Genomic DNA, 19,016 nt, shown 5'->3' with positions numbered 1-19,016 from the left:
AGCTGAGGTGTGAGGAGATTAAATAGCTTCCCCAAGGGCATGCCATTACTGAGCGAAGGAGCTGGAAATTGATCCCACCCCACTCCATATATCCAGACCCCACACTCTGTACCATATTCTGCCTCCCTCTCACAAAAACCTATGTAAAATTCATAGTTTGAATGCTAGGAGTAGAGGTGATTTTTACTCTCTTCTTCTTATTTATCTATTTTTCCCCAAGTTTTCTGCAAAGGAAATGTGTCACTTTTACAATTTTTAAAGTTTTTCTTTTTTTTTTTTTAAGATTTTTTATTTATTTATTTGAAAGAGAGAGAGAGAGTGCACACACAAGCAGGGGAAGGGGCTGAAGGAGAGGGAGAAGCAGACTCCCCACTGAGCACAGAGCCGACATGGGGCTCAATCCCAACGACACCAAGATCATGACCTGAGCCAAAGTCAGACACCCCACTGACTGAGCCACCCAGCTGCCCCTAAAGTTTTTCTTTGAAAGTAAGGCAGATTGGGGTGCTTGAGAAGCTCAGTCAGTTGAGCAACTGACTCTTGATTTCAGCTCAGGTTATGATCTCAGAGTTGTGAGATTGAGCCCCGCACTGGGCTCCACACTCAGCTTGGAGTCTGCTTGAGATTCTTCCCTTCTCTTTCTGCCCCAGCCCCCATTCTCTCTCTCTCTCTCTCAAATAAATAAAACATTTTTAAAAATAAAGTAAGGTAGATAATGATCAGACTGGTCCAGTTTTAGTATACTCCTACCTTGAGATGGGAGAATAGACAAAATGACTCCCCAAAAGCCTTCAGATCTCAAATATCTATTACTAAAACCAGCACATCTCACAAGCCTACAAGAGTACCTAGTGAGGGATGCCTGGGTGGCTCAGTCGGTTAAGCAGCTGCCTTCAGCTCAGGTCGTGATTCCAGAGTCCTGGGATTGAGTCCCACATTGGGCTCCCTGCTCAGCAGGAAGCCTACTTTTCCCTCTCCCTCTGCTCCTCCCGCCTGCTTGTGTGCTCTCTCTTTCTCTGTCAAATAAATGAACAAAATCTCTGGGGGGAAAAAAAAAGTACTTCATGACAAAAGGAGCCTTTCTATTTCCCCTCTCCACCAAATATGGCAGGATGTTTTAAACATTCAAGCTTGGTGACTCCCAACCAAAGGAGTCACTTCAAATCTTTTTTTTTTTTTAAGTTTAAAATAAATTTTTTTTAAGATTTTATTTATTTATTTGATAGAGAGACACAGCGAGAGAGGGAGCACAAGCAGGGGAAGTGAGTGAGGGAGAAGTAGACTTCCCGCGGAGGAGAAAGCCAGATGCAGGACTCGATCCCAGAACCCTGGGATCATGACCTGAGCCAAAGGCAGAGCTTAACGACTGAGCCACCCAGGCACTCCTAAGTTTTTAAATTTTTATTTAAGTAAGCTTTACACCCAATGTGAGGCTCAAACTCACAACCCTGATTTCAAAAATTGCACGCCCCTCCAACTGAGTAGCCAGGTGCCCCAAGTCACTTTGTTTTTTATTTTTTTAAAAAGATGTATTTATTTATTTTAGAGAGAGATCGAGAGAGCAGGGGGAGGGAGAGAATCTCAAGCAGAGTCTCTGTTGTGTGTGGATCCGGATGTTGGGGGCTTGATCCCCCAACTCTGATATCATGACCGACCAGAACCAAGAGCCGGAAGTTCAATTGACTGAGCCACCCAGGCGCCCCGCAGGAGTCACTTTAAATCTTAGGCTCCCGGTGAAATAGTTCCTGAAATCTCAGGGGTCCTGAATGTTTTCCAGACCTACTCATTTCCCTGTGGAACCCAAACCTTAAATAATGAGTTAGAAGCAAATACAGGAGGAAACATAAAAGGTCCGAAGATATGATCATGCAGTGAAATACTATGCTGGGATCTCGGGACTTTCTCCCTCCTGGTAGAGGGGCTGATCGGGGGGGGGGGGGGGGGGGGGGAGTCAGAACTATGAAAGTCCATCACTCTGCTCCTAAAGCTGTTCTTTCTACATCTCCCACACCCACTCAAAACCCCTGACCAAATTTGACCCATGGCTTGCCCCTCTCCTTGACCCTACACTTAAAGTCAGTTGCCAAACCCTCTAACCTCTACCTTCAGCACATTCTTCCCATCTACACCTCTCCATGTGTCCCACTGCCACCTGCCAGCACCGTCCTGTTAGCCTCCTCCTTGGCTGATCTCCTTGCTCCCACCTCCCTCTCTTACCTTCTGGCCTTCCTCAACCATGTTTACTTTTCATTCCTATTATTCCACACTGAGAAGGCTGCTATCTCTGCCAGAAATCCTTCAGGGATTCTCCACTTCAGATTTCTAACTTTCCAGGCTGGATTTCTATTGTCCCCCACACCTACTCCACACGTTCCAACCTTATCTCCTGTTGTACTCACACGTACTTCACATTTCTGCCGCCTGATCTACTGGCAATTCCCAGGATCCCTTGCATTTGCCTCGTGGACCTTTCTGCAGGCTCCTCCCTCTATCCGATCCATCTCTGCCCATTGCAGTCCTCCTGATGATTCCAGAACTAGGTCAAGTGCCAACTGTTCAAATATGTTTTCTTCTTCTCCTATTTAACTCTGTATTGCCACTCTTGCATCGCTTACCATATGTTAACTGTGCGTTATCATTTATACATCCTTATTTGTGTACTTACTTTTCTGCCTACCAGTATTTCTTAAGCACCTGTGACATGTCAAGGGTATGCACTGGGCCTTTTGCATGTGTTATCTAACTTAATTTAATCTTCACAGCAGCCTTGTTAGAGTAAGAATCATAATGTGTATTACCATTCCCATTTTACCGATCAGGAATCTGAGGCTGCAAGAAGTGAATTAACTTGTTTGATGCAGTATCCTTACTAAGTGGCAGAGTCATCCCTCACTCATCCAATTTTATTACAATCCAGGTGTGCCAGATTCCCAGGTCCTATGGATTTCCCAGTATAGATTGGGAAGTCCCTTTGGGGGCAATTATCACTGGAGCCTCAGGACAAGACAGATCTGTTAAAGAGGGTTTTCTGCTCCTCTCTCATTTGATGTATATTCATTGTTTTATGGGAAATGCTCCCTTGGCTCTCAGCACTCTGCCCAGGCTAGCACAGGGCTAAAGAAATGATTCATGAAAACAAATACCATACAGGATGCTTAGTTCCACTGGTGACCTTGATTATTGTAAAATTGTGTAAGCAAAGGCACGCCACACCCCAACATAGCTTTAGCAATCTATAACTCCCCGTTCTCTGTCACCTCAGTTTAAACCTCCTGCTAAATCTCTCTGTTTCCTGGGGTGCCTGGGTGGCTCGGTGGGCTAAAGCCTCTGCCTTCAGCTCAGGTCATGATCTTAGGGTCCTGGGATGGAGACCCACATTGGGCTCTCTGCTCAGCAGGGAGCCAGCTTCCTCCTCTCTCTCTCTGCCTGCCTCTCTTCCTACTTGTGATCTGTCAAATAAATAAATAAATAAAATCTTTAAAAAAAAAAAAAGATTAAATCTCTCTGTTTCCTGATTAGATCCAGAGGGGTACCTCAGATTTCAGAAACAAGGCTGGAACAGCACTGTTGTCATATCAGGTTGGCCTGAAAAGAGGCCCCGCCAGTAATACCCAACATGGGAATTGAATTCCCACAAGGAATTCATATGAAAATTAAGAATAGAAAAGCGTGGGACGCCTGGGTGGCTCAGTTGGTTAAGCAGCTGCCTTCGGCTCAGGTCATGGTCCCAGCGTCCTGGGATCGAGTCCCACATCGGGCTCCTTGCTCGGCAGGGAGCCTGCTTCTCCCTCTGCCTCTGCCTGCCATTCTGTCTGCCTGTGCTTGCTCTCTCTCCCTCTCTCTGACAAATAAATAAAATCTTAAAAAAAAAAAAAATAGAAAAGCGTTAGTCTACCCTGAATTGATTTTTCACCATTTGGGTTGGAAGCCCCCAAACTTGTTGAGTCAGTTCATATTGCCAAATGAAGACTGTTGTAACAATGCGTTTATTCTCTTCCTTATTATTTGGAGTCAAGGGTGTCCAGCAGCCACTGTTTGCTCAAGGAAAGTCTAAACAGAACTTGCAGGAACGCCTGAGTGGCTCCGTTGCTTAACCGTCTGCCTTTGGCTCAGGTCATGATCCCAGGGTCCACGTATCGAGTCCCACTTCAGGGTCCTTACTCGATGGGGAGCCTGCTTCTCCCACTGCCTGCCTTTCCCCTTGCTCGTGTTCCCTCTCTTTCCCTGACAAATAAATAAATAAAATCTTAAGAAAAAAAAATAAATAAACGGGACTTGCTGACGCCTGTGGCCAACTCCTAAGTCATTTTGACTCTGGCATGGGGTATGGATCTAATGGTAATGAAGCTGAAAAGGAAAGGGGTTAGGTAACTCTAACTTGTGTTTGATTTTTATGGTTTTGGGAGTTTTTTGTGTGTGTATTTTCTCTTTCAATACTCAAGGCAATCCTTTTTGTGGTAGGTGTTACTGAAACACCCATTGTACAGATCCAAAAACTGTGTGGTAAATAACAGGTAGAGACTAGACCCCTGGTATGTTGAGTTGCACAGGTAACACTGGCCCGAGCTCAGGCTCTGCAGTAAGACCTTTTGCTTAGACAAATGGCAGCCATTTAAAAAGGAGTAAATGCAAAAATATGTGCCCAAGTTAGAGGTCTCAAGCATCAGTATTCTTCCTTCCCTCCAAAACAAGATGATACAAAGTGTTTAATTTCTCAAATGTCTCACATTTTCCAGAGTTGACAATATCTCACCAAGAAGCAGTAGTGGAACTGTTAAGATTCTTACCTTCCACTCAGAGGAGACTCCCATACTGGATTCTTAGGCAAGGGTGCTTGGTTGAACTAGGTATCTCAGTTGGTTAGGCCACACACCACCAAGCCCAGTAAGCCACAATCACTGAAAAGATCATCCTGTTCCTAGCCATCTTTAAAACAGGTCATAAAGGGGCTCTGGGAAGGCTCAGTTGGTTAAGCATCTGATTTCGACTCAGATCATGATCTCAAGGTTCTGGGATGGAGCCCACAGGGACAGGCTCCCTGCTCAGCAGGGAGTCTGCTTCTGCATATCCCTCTGCCCCACCCCCTGCTCATTCGTATGCGCGCGCTCTCTCTCTCTCTCTCTCTCTCTCTCAAATAAATGAATAAAATCTTAAAAAAAGAAAAAACAGTTCTGAAAAGTGGCTGAGTGAAAATGTAGGCAGTCCAGGGAAGGTCTTCATTGGAACTGATAAAAAGTTATCAAGAGTGCCACTGACTGGGATCACTTGTGCCATATTCATGAATGAAGTACAAAATTCTCTCTCCTTACCCCACCCTTCAGTTCTTCCTGATCTGTTTTGTTGTAGACAGTCTAATGGATAGAGCACCTTCATAATAATATATTTCCATATGAGAGGGGGCTGCTTTTACTAATCAGTGAACACTAACAACTCATAAAAAGTATTTCAATCTCTCAAAACCCTAGCTAAGTATGACAATGGAGATTCTTCTTACAGGGCTAACCTCTTGGTGTATTATGAAATCTTTCACATCTCACAGAGATAACAGAACAACTCTTATTTTACCTTCCCCAGTGCAGTTCTTGTTGACGTCTCTGCCATATGGTTAAAAAAGCTTACCCAGAGAACAACCAAATAATGGTATTTCAAACCTATAGAAACTACTGAGTTTTGTTACTACTTAATACCTTGGTATTCCTCCAAAAAGAATGCTCAAAGGATTTTCAGTGGGAAGACATTCACTGCCTATCGTCTGAATTGTGCAGGCAACCTTTTAGAAACACCTTGAAAAAGACTTGTCACATATGTCAGCAGAAGTCCAGAGAAGGAAAGTAGAGACTGGCGGAAAGCGAGATATTACAGACTCAAAGTCTTGTCAGAGGGGTTCGTGGGCTGTCAGGTACACTAAACAAAGCACACTGGGGGAGGCAAAGTACTTAGCAGCCCGCAAGGTAACTGGATGTTTAAGAAGGAGGGGAGGGGGAGAAAGGTGATGGGTTCCTTCAGTCCCCCTGTCACATCTCCCAACTTCACACTTATTTGAAACCATAATAAAACCACAAGGATGTCCGCTTTTCTCCCCTACTTTCCTCGGCCTTCCTAACACCTTTCTTACCCCGCTCTTCCCTCTCACTTTCCAATTTGCCCCTCTGTACATAATCTTTTGTTTTCAACTACTTTTAAGGTATTTCATTGCAGCTGGAAAACCATCCATGTCTTCTTCCTTGATTTCCGAGCCCAGGGACCCAGGTCCTTCCTGGGCTCCTTGGAGCTGGGACCTTCTCCTCTGAGCTCAGCAGCCCAGACTGTGAGGATGATCTGTTTCATGAGTCCTCCAGTGGGCTGGCCTCTCCATGACGCCAGTCCGCTCCTCTTCCCGCCCCCCCCCCCCCCCCCCCCCCCCCCCCCCCCCCGCCTCATCCCCAAAGAAACCTAAACTCCGTGGCCTCTGAAACTGTCTGTGCCTGGGTCCCCAAGGTCTCCGCCAGGATCCAAGATTGTCTGACCAAAGTAGGGTCAGGTCGGGGAAAACAGTACCTCTTTACAGGAGTGAAGCTCCGGTCCCGCTCCCTGGGTCACCTGGAAGGCGGTCCCAACCCAGAGCAGCAGCCGCAGAAGCCGGAGTGTGCGCCGCTCCGTTCTTCCCCTGCCTCTGGCAGAGGGATGGAGGCTGCGCCCCGGCTCAGCCATAGCGTTGTCCTGCGCGAGCGGCAGCAGCGGCTCAGGTGCTGCGGCTGCTGCTACTGCTGGCAGAAGGCGGAAAAAAAGGGGAGGGAGGTTCACAGCGGGAGGATGCAAGGGGCTGGGCTCACTTCAGTCACCTCCCTGCGGCTACGCCGAGGCCGCCCATCCTTCCTCCTCCCTCCTTCCTCTTCTCCTCCTACCCACGTCGCCTTGGCAACCGCCTCCTCTTTCCCTCCGCGCGGGTGGGTCAGGGACCACGCGCTCCTCTGCCGCTCACCTGCCGGTCGCCATGGCAGCCGCCGCCGCTGGCGCGCGCCGCGTGAGATTGCGCGCGCCCGGGGTCTGCAACCGGCCCAACAGGCGGGCCGGGGTCGTGTAAAGAACGCAGTAGAAACATCCTACAGGCCAACGCCACCAAATTCACGTTTTCCATTGCTCTTTCGGGTCATGGGCCATTTATGAGCATCTCTAATTTTGCAGACGTGGCGTTCGACAATACTTATTGTGCACCTCCTTTGTGTGCAGCGATAGAAGGAAGATTGAGGCGCCGTCTCACCTCCAGAAGTTACAGCCCCCCGGAAGAGTGGCCCGGGTAGATGTTACCTACTGCAACAGCCGCTTCTGCAGATCTTACTTCCATCCCGCCAAATCCACCCGTGCCTTTACAACCGGCTCTATGCGAAGCCTTAAGACTTAAGCAAGGAGGGTTTGCGTTAGCCTGAAATTTTCCAAGCACGACACTTGGGCTCTTCCGTCTCTTAACATCTTCATTCTCTCATTGCTTTGAAAAATTCTTTCGTTAGATGTGAGGGAGAAGGAAATTCCTGGGTCATCTTTCAGGACTTCTTTACTTAACTGAAGTCTTTTGCAAGGCGGGATGCCGACGTTTTTCAACTAAGGCTCCCAAGTGCAAATGCAGGGCTCCCCGGTACGCTCGGTGGCGCTTTCCCCTCTGCCTTCCCCAGAGCTTCCTCCGGAGGGTTCTCCCGCGCCGGACCGCCAGGTGGCGCCCTCCTCGAAGGGAATGCACCTCAGTCACAGATGGCGGGAGAGTTGCCTGGCAACCGAAAGTGGGCGTTCCAAACAATTGGGAACCGGGATCCTCCGCGTGCGTTGTGTGCGGCTGCGCGAGCTTTCCATCCTTCACACCAGCTTCTCACTCCGCATTTTACCATGCCTTTCACCCGAGACCCTTTCCAGCACCCTACGTTGGATAACGATGAGACCTACCTGGGAAAACTCCGGGCTTCCAAGGTACTGTGATTTCTTGCGTAGATTCCCACCGAGGGCGATGGCACTCTTCTTTCTGTTGGTGTGATGAGCAGGGATGGTAACTTAAAGCACTCTGGTGAGGACACTGAGTAAGGTATCGGAGAAGTTTGTTTTCTGCCTGCCTCTTGGCTCCACGTTCAGATCTGCTAACGTTTCAGAGATGCTTTTGAGGAGAGGGAAGTAGAGCTCTAGCCCAGAGGAACAAGGGGCTTTCGTTGCCCAGAGGAGTGCTTGGTATAATGTGGATAATCAGGCCCGGGTCCCACCAAGCCACCCTTTGCTCTGTTTGGAAACCTGTTCTCTGAAGAGATATGAGATATGGAGTGGGAGAGAGTGCCCTGGAAGCCACCAGGCCATGCTTTGTACATCTGCCCTCACACCATCTCTGTCTTTTGGTTAATGCTGGAATGTATTTTTGTATGTGTGTCAGTGATTTGAGGAATTTAAATAATCTTTTTCTGGCAGAAGTATTTGGAAAGCTTGAAATGGTTCAAAGTAAGATTAATTTGATAGTAGTTGTGGCTTGATAACAGAATCAAGGAGCTTCCTTTCGTTTATTCAACATTTATCATTTACTATACGCTGGCATTCTGCTCAACACTGAGGATGTGTAGGTGAGTGAAATATGGCTCCTGCTTTAGAGAAACTAGTAGAAAAGCTGACAACAGCAGCAGCAGCGAAAATGCTCGCACAACAGCACATGAGTTATACTCTGTGTCATATTTTGTGTTAGGAGAACTGGAGGCTTAAAGAAAGCTGCTCAGAACAGGTGAGTTTTCACACCCAAATATGAGTGAGCTGGACTAGGGTGAGGGAGAAGGTGGAATGTGAATTAGAAAAAAGCAAAGAAGAACCAGACATTAAAGGCACGGGGGCAGCAGGTGCACGTCCATGGAAAGGAGAGAAAGATGGCCTGCTTGGGGCCAAAGAGTCCAGAGTGGCTGGAGCATCAATGTGAGATGGAGGAGGGGAGAGAGCAGGAGCTGGAGTCACCTACTTGGACTGGGTGTGCTGTGTACACCATGCTTGTGAGCTAGGAAGGCAGCTATGCTCACCACTATACCACCAACGCTGCTTGTGAGCTAGGATTCCATCCTGGAGGTTCTGGGGAATCACATCAGGATTTTAAGCACTAGAGTGACACGGTCAATGGGTGTTTTAGAAAACAAAGTGGTGTAGTTTGGATAGAATGGGAGTGGGGACAAGAAGAATTAGCAAGGAGGAAAGAGCCTCAGAAGGCAGCAGTCTCCAGGAGGAATAACAGGTCTAAATCAGGGGATGACAATGAGGCGCAGATGTGAAAAAGTTGCCAAGGGTAAGACTGATGTAACTTTGTGGCTGGATATGGGCCCACGAGAAGGGAAGTCTAGGATAGCTCTTAGGTGTCCGAAGGCTTAATTGATACCATTTACTGAATGAGTCATCCAGGGGAAGCAGGTTTGGAGAGAAAGATGTGCAGATCAGTTATGTAGATGTTGCTTTTGTGTGCCCGTGGGACATTTAAGTGAAGATGAATAGTGGGCAACATGGTTGAGAATTCTAGGTTGAAAATATATATCTAGAAGCCACAGTACCCATGTGGTGATTTAACCCAGAGGACGGAATGAGCTCATCCAGTGAAGGTGAGAATATGAAAAACAAAAACGAAACCCCTGAAGAAGGCACTGTCTAAGGGAGCAGAGGGGGAAAGTAGAGCTGACAAGGGGGTTGAGCAGTAACAGTTAGAGGCAGGAGGACAGCCAGGAAGAGCTGGACCCACAGAGCATGGAGAAAACATTTGAGAGAATCAGAATCATGGTGCCAGAAAAATGCAGACGTCTGGAAAGGACCCACCTAACCTAGTTAAAGATAAAGAGCATTGGTCACCAGCAAGAGTAGTTTCAGGGCTTGCTTGAGAAGGAGGCCAGGCTGTGGTGGCTAAAGAGGGCATGGAAAGAGGGAGGAAGTGAAGATAGTAAATGTTGACTCTCGAAGAAGTCTAGATCTGCAGGCAAGGTGAAAGAGTGGTAGCTAGGCAGTGATAAAGAAATGAAAGAGAAGCTGGGTATAGGGGATGGACACCAGGATGGTGCCGGTCTCTGAAGTGCAGGGAAAGGCTAGGTTCAAGGAAGAAAGGTTATTCTTTTTTATTATTAGTTTGGAAGTATAGTTGACTTTCAGTGTTCTCTTCATTTCAGGTGTACAACATAGCTATCTGACAATCCTATAAATTACTCAGTGTTCCCACAGTAAGTGTAGTCAACACCTGTCACCATACGATGTTACGACAGTAGCATTGACACTCTCTCCTATGCTGCACCTTTCATGCCCATGACTTACTGGAAGTTTGTATCTCTTAATTTCTTCACCTGTTTCACCCAGATCTCCACCCACCTTCCTTCTGGCAATTGTTAGTTTGTTTTCTGCATTTATGGGTCTGTTTCTGCTTTTGTTTGTTTTGCTTTGCTTTTCAGGCTCCACATATAAGTGAAATAATACAGTATCGGACTCTATTTGTGTTATTTCACTTAGCCAAATACCCTCTACCTCCATCCATGTTGTTGAAAATGGCAAGATTTTTCTTTTTTATGGCTGAGTAATATTCCATTGTGTATAGATAGATAGATAAACAGATAAAGAATGAAGCTATATATAGATATATAGAGATATCACATTTTCTTAATCCATTCATCTATCAATGGGTACTTTTGTTGCTTTCATATCTTGGCTACTGTAAATAATGCTGCAGTAAATATAGTACATATGTCTTTTTGAATTAGTGTTTTCATTTTCTTTAGGCAAATACCTAGTAGTGGAATTACTGGATCATGTGGCATTTCTATTTTTAATTTTTTCAGGAGCCTCTATACTGTTTCCCCAATGGCTGCACCAATTTACATGTTCCCTTTTCTCTACATCTCCACCAACACTTGTTATTTCTTGTCTTTTTGATACTAGCCATTCTGACTGGTGTGAGATGATATTTCATTGTGGTTTTGGTTTGCATTTCCCTGATGATCAGTGATGTTGAGCATCTTTTTTATGTGTCTGTCAGCCATTTCTGTGTCCTCTTTGGAAAAATGTCAACACAGGTCCTCTGCCCATTTTTTAATCAGATTGGGGTTTTTGGTGTTGAGTTGTATAAGTTCTTGATGTATTTTGGATATTAATTCCTTATCAGATACAGCATTTGCAAATATCTTCTTCCTTTCACTAGATTGTCTTTTCATTTTGTTAATGGCTTTCTTGGTGCGAGAACTTTTTATTTTGGTGTAATCCCAATAGTTTATTTTTGCTTTTGTTTCCCTTCCCTGAGAAGATATATCCATAAATATGTTGATAAGGCTAACATCTTAAGAAATTACTGCCTGTGTTTTCTTTTAGAATCTTTACAGTTTCAGTTCTCACATTTAGGTTTTTAATCCACTTTCATTTTATTTTTGTGTATAGTGTAAGATAGTGGCCAGTTTCATTGTTTTGCATGTAGCTGCCCAGTTTTCCCAGCACCATTTATCAAAGAAGCTGTCTTTTCCTCATGGTATATTCTTGCGTCCATTTTCATAGATTAATTGACCATATAAGTAAGCATGGATTTATTTCTTGGCTCTCTATCCTATTCCACTGTTCTATGTTTCTCATTTTGTGCCAGTACTGTATTGGTTTTTGGTTTTTTTTTAAGTTTATGTATTTGTTTTAGCAATCTCTACACCCAATGTAGGGGTCAAGCTCATGACCCCCAAATCAAGAGATGCATGCTTTTCCAAGCAAGTCAGCCAGATGCCCCACATAACATATTGTTTTGATTACTATAACTTTGTAGTATATCTTGAAATCTAGGATTGTGGTACCTCCAGCTTTGTTCTTTCTCAAGATTGCTTTGATATTCAGAATCTTTTGTGATTCCATAAATTTTAGGATTACTTTTTTCTAGTCCTGTGAAAAATGCTATTGGCATTTTGATGGGGATTGCACTGAATCTGTAGATTGCTTCCGGTAGTATGGACATTTTAACAACATTAATTTTTCCAATCCATGAGCATGATATATCTTTCCATTTGTACTGTCTTCAATTCTTTCATCAGTGTCTTATAATTTTCAGTCTTTCACTGCCTTGGTTAAATTTATTCCTAGATTTTTTATTATTTTTGGTGCAATTGTAAATGTGATTCTTTTCTTTTTTTAAGATTTGATTTTATTTATTTGACTCACAGAGAGAGATCACAAGTAGGCAGAGAGGCAGGTGGGGGTTGGGGGGAAGCTCAATCCCAGGATCCTGAGATCATGACCCAAGTCAAAGGCAGAGGCTTACCCACTGAGCCACCCAGGCACCCCAACAGATTTCTTTATATTAATTTTGTATTCTGTAACTTTAGGGAATTCATTTATTAACTGTAACAGTTTTTTGGTATTTTATGGGGTTTTCTATATATATAATATTGTGTCATGTGCAAATAGTGAGGGTTTTACTTCTTTCTTAACAATTTGGATACCTGTTACTCCTTTTTCCTGTCTGGTTTCTGTAGCTAAGACTTCCAATACTATGTTGAATAAAAGTGGTGATTGTGGGCATCCTTGTTTTGTTCCTGAACTTGGAAGAAAATCTTTCAGTTGTCACCATTGAAATTAATGTTAACTGTGGATTTTCATATTTACCTTTATCATGTTGAGGTACATTCCCTCTAAACCTACTTATTGCGATTTTTAATAATAAACAGATGTTGTATTTTGTCAAATACTTTTTCTGCATCTATTGAGATGATAATATTTTTATCCTTCCTCTTCTATTTTTTGGAATAGTTTGAAAACAATAGGTATTAAGTCTTCCTTAAATGTTTGGTAGAATTTGTTTGTGAAGCTATCTGGTCCTGCACTTTTGTTTGTTGGGAGTTTTGTGAATTACCATTTCAATTTTGTTACTAGTAATTGGTCTGTTCAAATTTTCTATCTCTTCTTGATTTAGTTTTGGAAGATTCTATGTTTCCAGGAATTTATCCATTTTTCTAGATCGTCCAATTTGTTGGCATATAATTTTCATAGTATTTTGTTATAATTCTTTGTGTTTCTGTGATGTTGGTTATTGTTTCTCCTTCATTTCTAATTTTATTTAATTCCTTGTGCACTCTCTCTCTCTCCCTTTTTTTCCTGATAAGTTGAGGTAAAGGTTTATCAGTTTTATGTTTCCCAAGAACCAGCTCTTGGTTTCATTTGGTTTCCTGGATCTTTGTATATGTGTGTGTGGAGTCTTTCATTTATTTCTGCTCAGATCTTTATTATCTCCTTCCTTCTACTGACTTTGTTGACTCTTCATTAGGCTTTGTTTGTTCTTTTTTTCTAGTTTCTTTAGATATAAGATTAGATTGTTTGAGATTTTTCTTGTTTCTTGAGGTAGGCCTGTATCACTATAAAACTTCCTCTTAGAACTCTAAGACTTAGGACAGACAGTTGTATTTTCATTTTCATTTTCTCTGTATTTCTCTATTTCCTCAGATTTCTTGGTTGACCCATTGGTTGCTCAGTAGCATGTTGTCTAACCTCCATGTGTTTTTGTTTTCCAGGGTTTTTTTCTCCTAATTGATTTCTGGTTTCATACCATGTGGTTGGAAAAGTTGCTTGATGAGATTTCAGTCTTCTTAAATTTGTGATTTCAGTCTTCTTAAATTTATTGAGACTTGTTTTGTGGTCTGACATGTGATATCTCCTAGACAATGCTCCATGTATTCTGGAAAAGAATGTGTATTCTGGTGCTTTGGATGGAATGTATATATCTGTTGTGTCCATCCGATCTAACGTATTGTTCAAAGCAATCAATTCCTTCTTGATTTTCTGTCTGGATGGTTTATCCATTGATACAAGTGGATATTAAAGTCCCCTAGTATTGGTATATTACTGTCAGTTCTTCCTTTATGTCTATTTATATTTGCTTTATGTATTTAGGTGCTTCTATTTGGGGTGCATAGCTATTCACAATTATGATATCCTCTTATTGGATTGATGCCTCTATCATTATGAAATGCCCTTATTTGACTCTTGCTACAGTCTTGTTCTAAAGTTTATTTTGTCTGAGTATTGCTACCTCTTTTTTTTTTTTTTTTTGCTTCCATTTGAATGGACTAACTTTTTTCATTCATAAGGGTTATCCTGGAGTTAAAGGTACACCCCTTTCTTTGAGATGGAAGGACACTGGATGTGTGGATGGTATTCATGCTTGACAGTCTTGACTTTCTCAATGAAAGACAGTCTCATTCTTCTGCTGAATGAGGACATTTGAGGCTTATGTAGTCTTTAAGGAATGGGAGAACTGCCTATGCCTGCATCATATATTTGTAGTTTCCTTGTTTCATTTGTAATCTTTTTGGTGATAGCACACTGTCTGATACATACTATCCAATTAATGTCTAACTGACCTGAGTTACACAGCACTGCCCTATATAGAAGGGAAGAGGGTTCCAACACAGGATAGGTTGAATTTGATCTCAACTAGGTTGAAACTGTACTCGCAGTCATTATTCAAACAGTATTTAGTTTTTGAACACCAAGTATTGGGTTGCGGTGCTAGGTACAATATGGCATTTTTACATTAACTGGCATTTATTTCTGTATAGTTAACAATATGGCATTTTTACATTAACTGGCAAAATCAGTTACATACTTTTCACATTCATGCTTATCCGGTTCTATTTAGAAGACTGACTATTCAGTGTACTTTTTCTATGACACTTCTGCAGCCACAACGACTCATCCCTGCTTACTGCAATCTTTTTCTCTTCCCGATTAGACACTGCACTCTCCCGATTCTTTTGACTCTGACTACCTTAGCATCCTCTCTCCTCCCCTCTCCCCATTATAATATTGTGCAATCATGAGCCCTTTTGGACACCCCTCTTTTTGTAGGCATCAGCCACTACTTCATGTAGATGACCTCCATACCCCTATTACTTGTTCCGAGCTCCGAGTTTCACACTTCCCATTTTCCACCTGTTGACTGCATTTGGACAACGTATCTTTTCTTCAAACTCAGTATGTCTAAACCTGAGATCATCGTCTTTCTTATCTTCTCCACGCTCTTGACCCCGTCCCACTCCACCCCTTTGCCTGTATTCCTGGCCTACTTCTGTCAGTTCTAAGGTTGAAAACTTAGGAGCATCAAGCGCCTGGGAGTTTTGCTTCGTATCATTCTTCCCTTTGAAGATATCCCCCTGAGGTTCAGTTAAAATAGGCTGGAATAAGGAGATGGATGTCACTGAAACTATCACATCAGCAAGGCCTCCTGTAACCAGGTCCTGCGTGTGGTTTCTCTCTTGCAGAAACTGCCATATAAGAACCCAGCTCACCTTGCTCAGCAACAGGAACCCTGGAGTCGGCTCAGCTCAACTCCCACAATCACCTCCATGAGGCGGGATGTTTATTTTTTTGATCCTGAGGTACCTATAGCATTGAAATGCTATTTCTCTTTACATCTGCGTAAGACTCATGAATCTCTTTTTTGAAAGGTCATCTGTCCTTCATGGCATCAGCATCTTTACTTTGTCCCCAGTCCAAGGTCCTACCAAATCTAAAACCTAACACTAATTTATCTGGCCTCTGTGAAGTTGGAAGGCTTGTGTTTTGTCCAGTTGATTATCTGGAGCAAATCATTTTCTCACCAGACTTTTCACTCTTCTGATTATAACCAGAAATGAGGTAAGGCCCAGTAAGCCCAAGTGAAGGACAATAAGATGTCCATAGCTCCTGTGAGAGCTCACCCCTCATTAGACCTAAGCATGACATAATTCTATATTGACAAGAGTTAAAATGTCCTTGGTATGTAAGGAGTTGGTGGACCTCAGGCCCCAAAGGGGTTCATTCTGCTTCTGGGGAAAAAGTAGGGCCCAAGAGAACCTGACTAGAGTTGGGGTAGAGGTAGCAAGCTAACCCTGAGGTGACTGACTTTCTCTGTAGATACCAAAGGATGACCTGGATTTTCGCTTAGCAGCCTTGTACAACCACCACACAGGGACATTCAAGAACAAAAGTGAGATACTCTTACACCAGGAGACTACCCAGGATACCCATGGGTAAGTGGTGGAGGCAGAGCCTCTCCACCCTAAGGACAATGCCATCCAGTCTTGTAAGGTAAATCGTCATCTGGGAAATAGAAATAATCAGTAGATACTCATTTGTAGACCTATTCCTGTGCTTTTTACATCTATATCTATAATGCAATTTCTGTATTTTTATTTACTAAAAGGAATAGAGATCCTCCAGCATTGTGCTCATCTGTATAAACAAACAAAATCTTCAGTTAATTCCTAGAGGGCAAAAAGGGTCTTTGGCTGCATTATTTTTGAGGCTGCATGCAACTCTTATTCCCTCCTCACCTTTCTTCTTCTGATTGATTTCACTCTCCCTTGTTCTTCCCCATACCATCTTCTAGAATCATCAAGACCCAATTCCCTGGAGAACTTTTACCCCCTCCTCCACCACCTTCCATCACTTCCCGGTCTAACATCAGATACTGGATCAACCCTAAGAAGGAGTCTATCCACAGCATCCAGGGATCCATAGGTAAGGGTTAGAAGACTGGATGGGCAGAGGGGTGGTACCAGAATTTTTTTAAATTGACCCAGGAATCAGGGAGTTGAGGTGATTGGTCATTAGGGAACTTCAGGGATAACTGAAGGTCTTGGAGTAGTAGTGACTAAGCTGGCACATTATTAGACTAATACCAGAGGACATACTGCCTAAAAGCTAGGAAATGAATTCCATTTTTCAAGAGCTTTTAACAGGCTTAGTTCTAAGGGACAAAATTGTAGGAAAGGGCAGAAACCTGGGAGTGGAAGACCTACAGCTGTCTCCCATTAGTCCTCTCTATAGGTCAGTTTCCCCACCTACTGAAGAACCTTCTCCACAGCACCCAGAAATGTGTGGGTGATTACAGGTTCCCAGAAAAGGCAAAGGATTTGAAATTCACAGCCTACCCCCTGTTCTCTTTTCTCCACAGTGTCCCCTCACACTGCAGCCACCAATGGAGGCTACTCCCGAAAGACTGATGGTGGCTTCTTCTCTACCTAATGTTAACAGGCCCCTGGACTAATTAATCATAGTGGAACATCTGCTGCCCATCTCCATTAAATAGATTTGTGCTGGATGAAGCCTGAAGTGTGTTACCCATGGACTAAAGAGTTGCTACTTGACAGCTCTTAAAATGTGGAAGTTTCCCAACTTTAGAAACTAGTCCTATTGGACATTTTTGCAATTTGTTAAGTCATCTTGCTGAAAAGCTAAGGATCTAGAACAAAACAGCATATGGGGTGCCTTCAAGGCTCAGTTGATTAATTATCTGTTAATCTCAGCTTGGGTCTTGGGGTCATGAGTTCAGGCCCCACATAAGGCTGGGTATGGAGTCTACTTTAAGAAAAAGAAAACACTGTTTTTGGCAGGGGACAGGTATTTATATTTTATAAACTGGGCTCATTCCAAACATAGATATATCAACATTTCTGGCAAACTTGTATGTCAGCCACTGAGCTAAGTGTCAGGGACATAGCCCATTCTCTTAATGAGCTTACCACACCATAATTCTGGTAACTCTGTGTAGCATTAACATTTACGCTGAGGTCACACTTAACGTATTTCAGACCTTCCGGATTTAGTCATCTGCTGAGCTCTACTTTTCCATAAGGGTTCCATCTTCCTAGACCTGGCTCCTTGCTACTGTTCATTCTCTAATTCTGCTGTCTTTTTGCCTGGGAGTCAATTCCCTTTTGTCAGTTTATGCTGTGAAATACAGCCCCTGATTATTATAAATGTGGTTCAACAACCTGGTGCTTGGGTTTGAAGGTTATCTAAAAACATTAACCACATTAATGTGGTTTCTAAAATTTTAAGTTACTCAGGGGAACCTGCTGTTAGATTGGACAAGAAATGGCAGAACTTTCAGAAGATTGTAGGGTCAATTCCCATTTCTAAGTTTGGACAACATATGCATTGTTGAATAATTCAGATATGAATTTCTTCCTGTTACTCAGGTACAGGGTCCTTAAGTTCCATTGAACTATTGCGGCTCCTCTTCCACAGAGATACTCCAACGTATTCAGAACATTTGCTGCTAAGTGGCAATATCAAGTTTCAGTTCTCATTATTTAGAATGGCTGAAAGGGGCAGAGAGGGGTGACTCTCTAGCTAATCATCTCATACAGGTCGATACTGAGTATTAAAAAATGTATTATCGTGACCCATAAACCGAGTCTTAAAAATATAGACTCGTGGACCTCTTTAATAATTCTAATTTAGTAAATCGGGGGGGGGTGGGGTGTCCTCGGAATCTTTTTATAAGCTCTCCAAGTTCCCTTATGGAGATATATATATGTATAACCTTAAGCGGCATACACTGTACAGGGGGCCACCAGTGTTAGTACCATACAAAGAGTCATCACACGTCGGGCCTAAAGGAAAAAAGGAAAGGGACTAGGGAAAAGCACTGCAGCACCAAACAAGGCGTCCGTGGCCTTCCCGCTCCCGGGAAGGTCGGGCGATAGCTCCTTCACCACCGCCTCAGCCCCCAGCGCCGGGCCCCGCCACCGCCTTTTAACGTTTAGCCCCAAAGCCACGGGCGATCACGCTCCGGGGCCGGGCTCAGATCAGAATCGCCTCGATAATCAGCGGCCCGAGACAAGCCCGGCCTCGTCTATCTGATCAATTCATCACTTCTGAGCGCCGGGCCCCGTTAAGACCAGCTCCGGGACCGCGGCGTTGCCGCCGCCCAAGGGGCCTCGCTGCACACAGCCCCGAGGACGGGGCTTCGCAGGAGGAGAGCTTTTCATCTCGGGTTGGCCCGGCGGGGCTACGGTCTCAACCCGATCAAATAAGATCAAGGTGTAGGCGGGGGGAGGGGCTCAGGGAAGGGCGCTCACACTCGTCTTGCACGCCTCATGCGCACACTCACGCATTCGCGCGTCCATTCACTCAGCCCACACGCGCCATCCACGCAGCGCCGTAAAAACACACAATCCACCCGGTCCCCAAGCCGTGCTCCCTCCGGGAAGGAACCGGAACTCTCACCCTCTTTTAAATCTCTCCGCCCCCCTCCGGCCTCGGAGGAT

The 19,016-nt window shown here is 44.0% G+C and overlaps 2 protein-coding genes and 1 non-coding gene across 4 annotated transcripts in view; 1 reads left to right on the top strand and 2 right to left on the bottom strand.

The window, feature by feature from the left end:
* The window catches only part of ELAPOR1 (endosome-lysosome associated apoptosis and autophagy regulator 1), a 69,108-nt gene extending 62,254 nt beyond the window's left edge, over positions 1-6,854 (bottom strand). Inside the window, exon 1 of one of the 2 annotated variants that reach the window (XM_059375628.1) lies at positions 6,538-6,854. In XM_059375628.1, the coding sequence (XP_059231611.1) occupies positions 6,538-6,690 (153 nt within the window). In that variant the 5' untranslated portion in view covers positions 6,691-6,854. The remainder of the gene's footprint in view (positions 1-6,537) is intronic. The other variant, XM_059375627.1, reaches the window with a different exon arrangement.
* An 888-nt stretch (positions 6,855-7,742) lies between these two features.
* On the top strand, positions 7,743-17,062 carry CFAP276 (cilia and flagella associated protein 276). Its single transcript, XM_059374219.1, has 5 exons — positions 7,743-7,938; positions 15,240-15,356; positions 15,874-15,989; positions 16,349-16,479; positions 16,916-17,062. The coding sequence occupies exons 1-5, from the start codon at positions 7,858-7,860 to the stop codon at positions 16,984-16,986; spliced, it is 516 nt and encodes a 171-aa protein (XP_059230202.1). The 5' UTR covers positions 7,743-7,857; the 3' UTR covers positions 16,987-17,062.
* A 1,487-nt stretch (positions 17,063-18,549) lies between these two features.
* LOC132002392 (small Cajal body-specific RNA 2) lies at positions 18,550-18,960 on the bottom strand. Its single transcript, XR_009399877.1, has one exon. It is a non-coding gene; the product is annotated as a small Cajal body-specific RNA 2 (non-coding RNA).
* Positions 18,961-19,016: the final 56 nt, after the last annotated feature.

This window comes from Mustela nigripes, chromosome 14 (assembly GCF_022355385.1).
Source record: "Mustela nigripes isolate SB6536 chromosome 14, MUSNIG.SB6536, whole genome shotgun sequence".
NCBI lineage: Eukaryota > Metazoa > Chordata > Mammalia > Carnivora > Mustelidae > Mustela > Mustela nigripes.
Note: the sequence above shows the minus strand (reverse complement) of the source record. Positions and strands in the feature narration are given on the sequence as shown.

Excerpts from the sequence above, each read along its gene's own strand:
- CFAP276 (XM_059374219.1), top strand. The coding sequence starts at position 7,858 with ATGCCTTTCACCCGAGACCCTTTCCAGCACCCTACGTTGGATAACGAT. Across the intron at positions 7,939-15,239 it reads GAAAACTCCGGGCTTCCAAG|AAACTGCCATATAAGAACCC; the intron begins GTACTGTGATTT and ends TCTCTCTTGCAG. Across the intron at positions 16,480-16,915 it reads CAGCATCCAGGGATCCATAG|TGTCCCCTCACACTGCAGCC; the intron begins GTAAGGGTTAGA and ends TTTTCTCCACAG.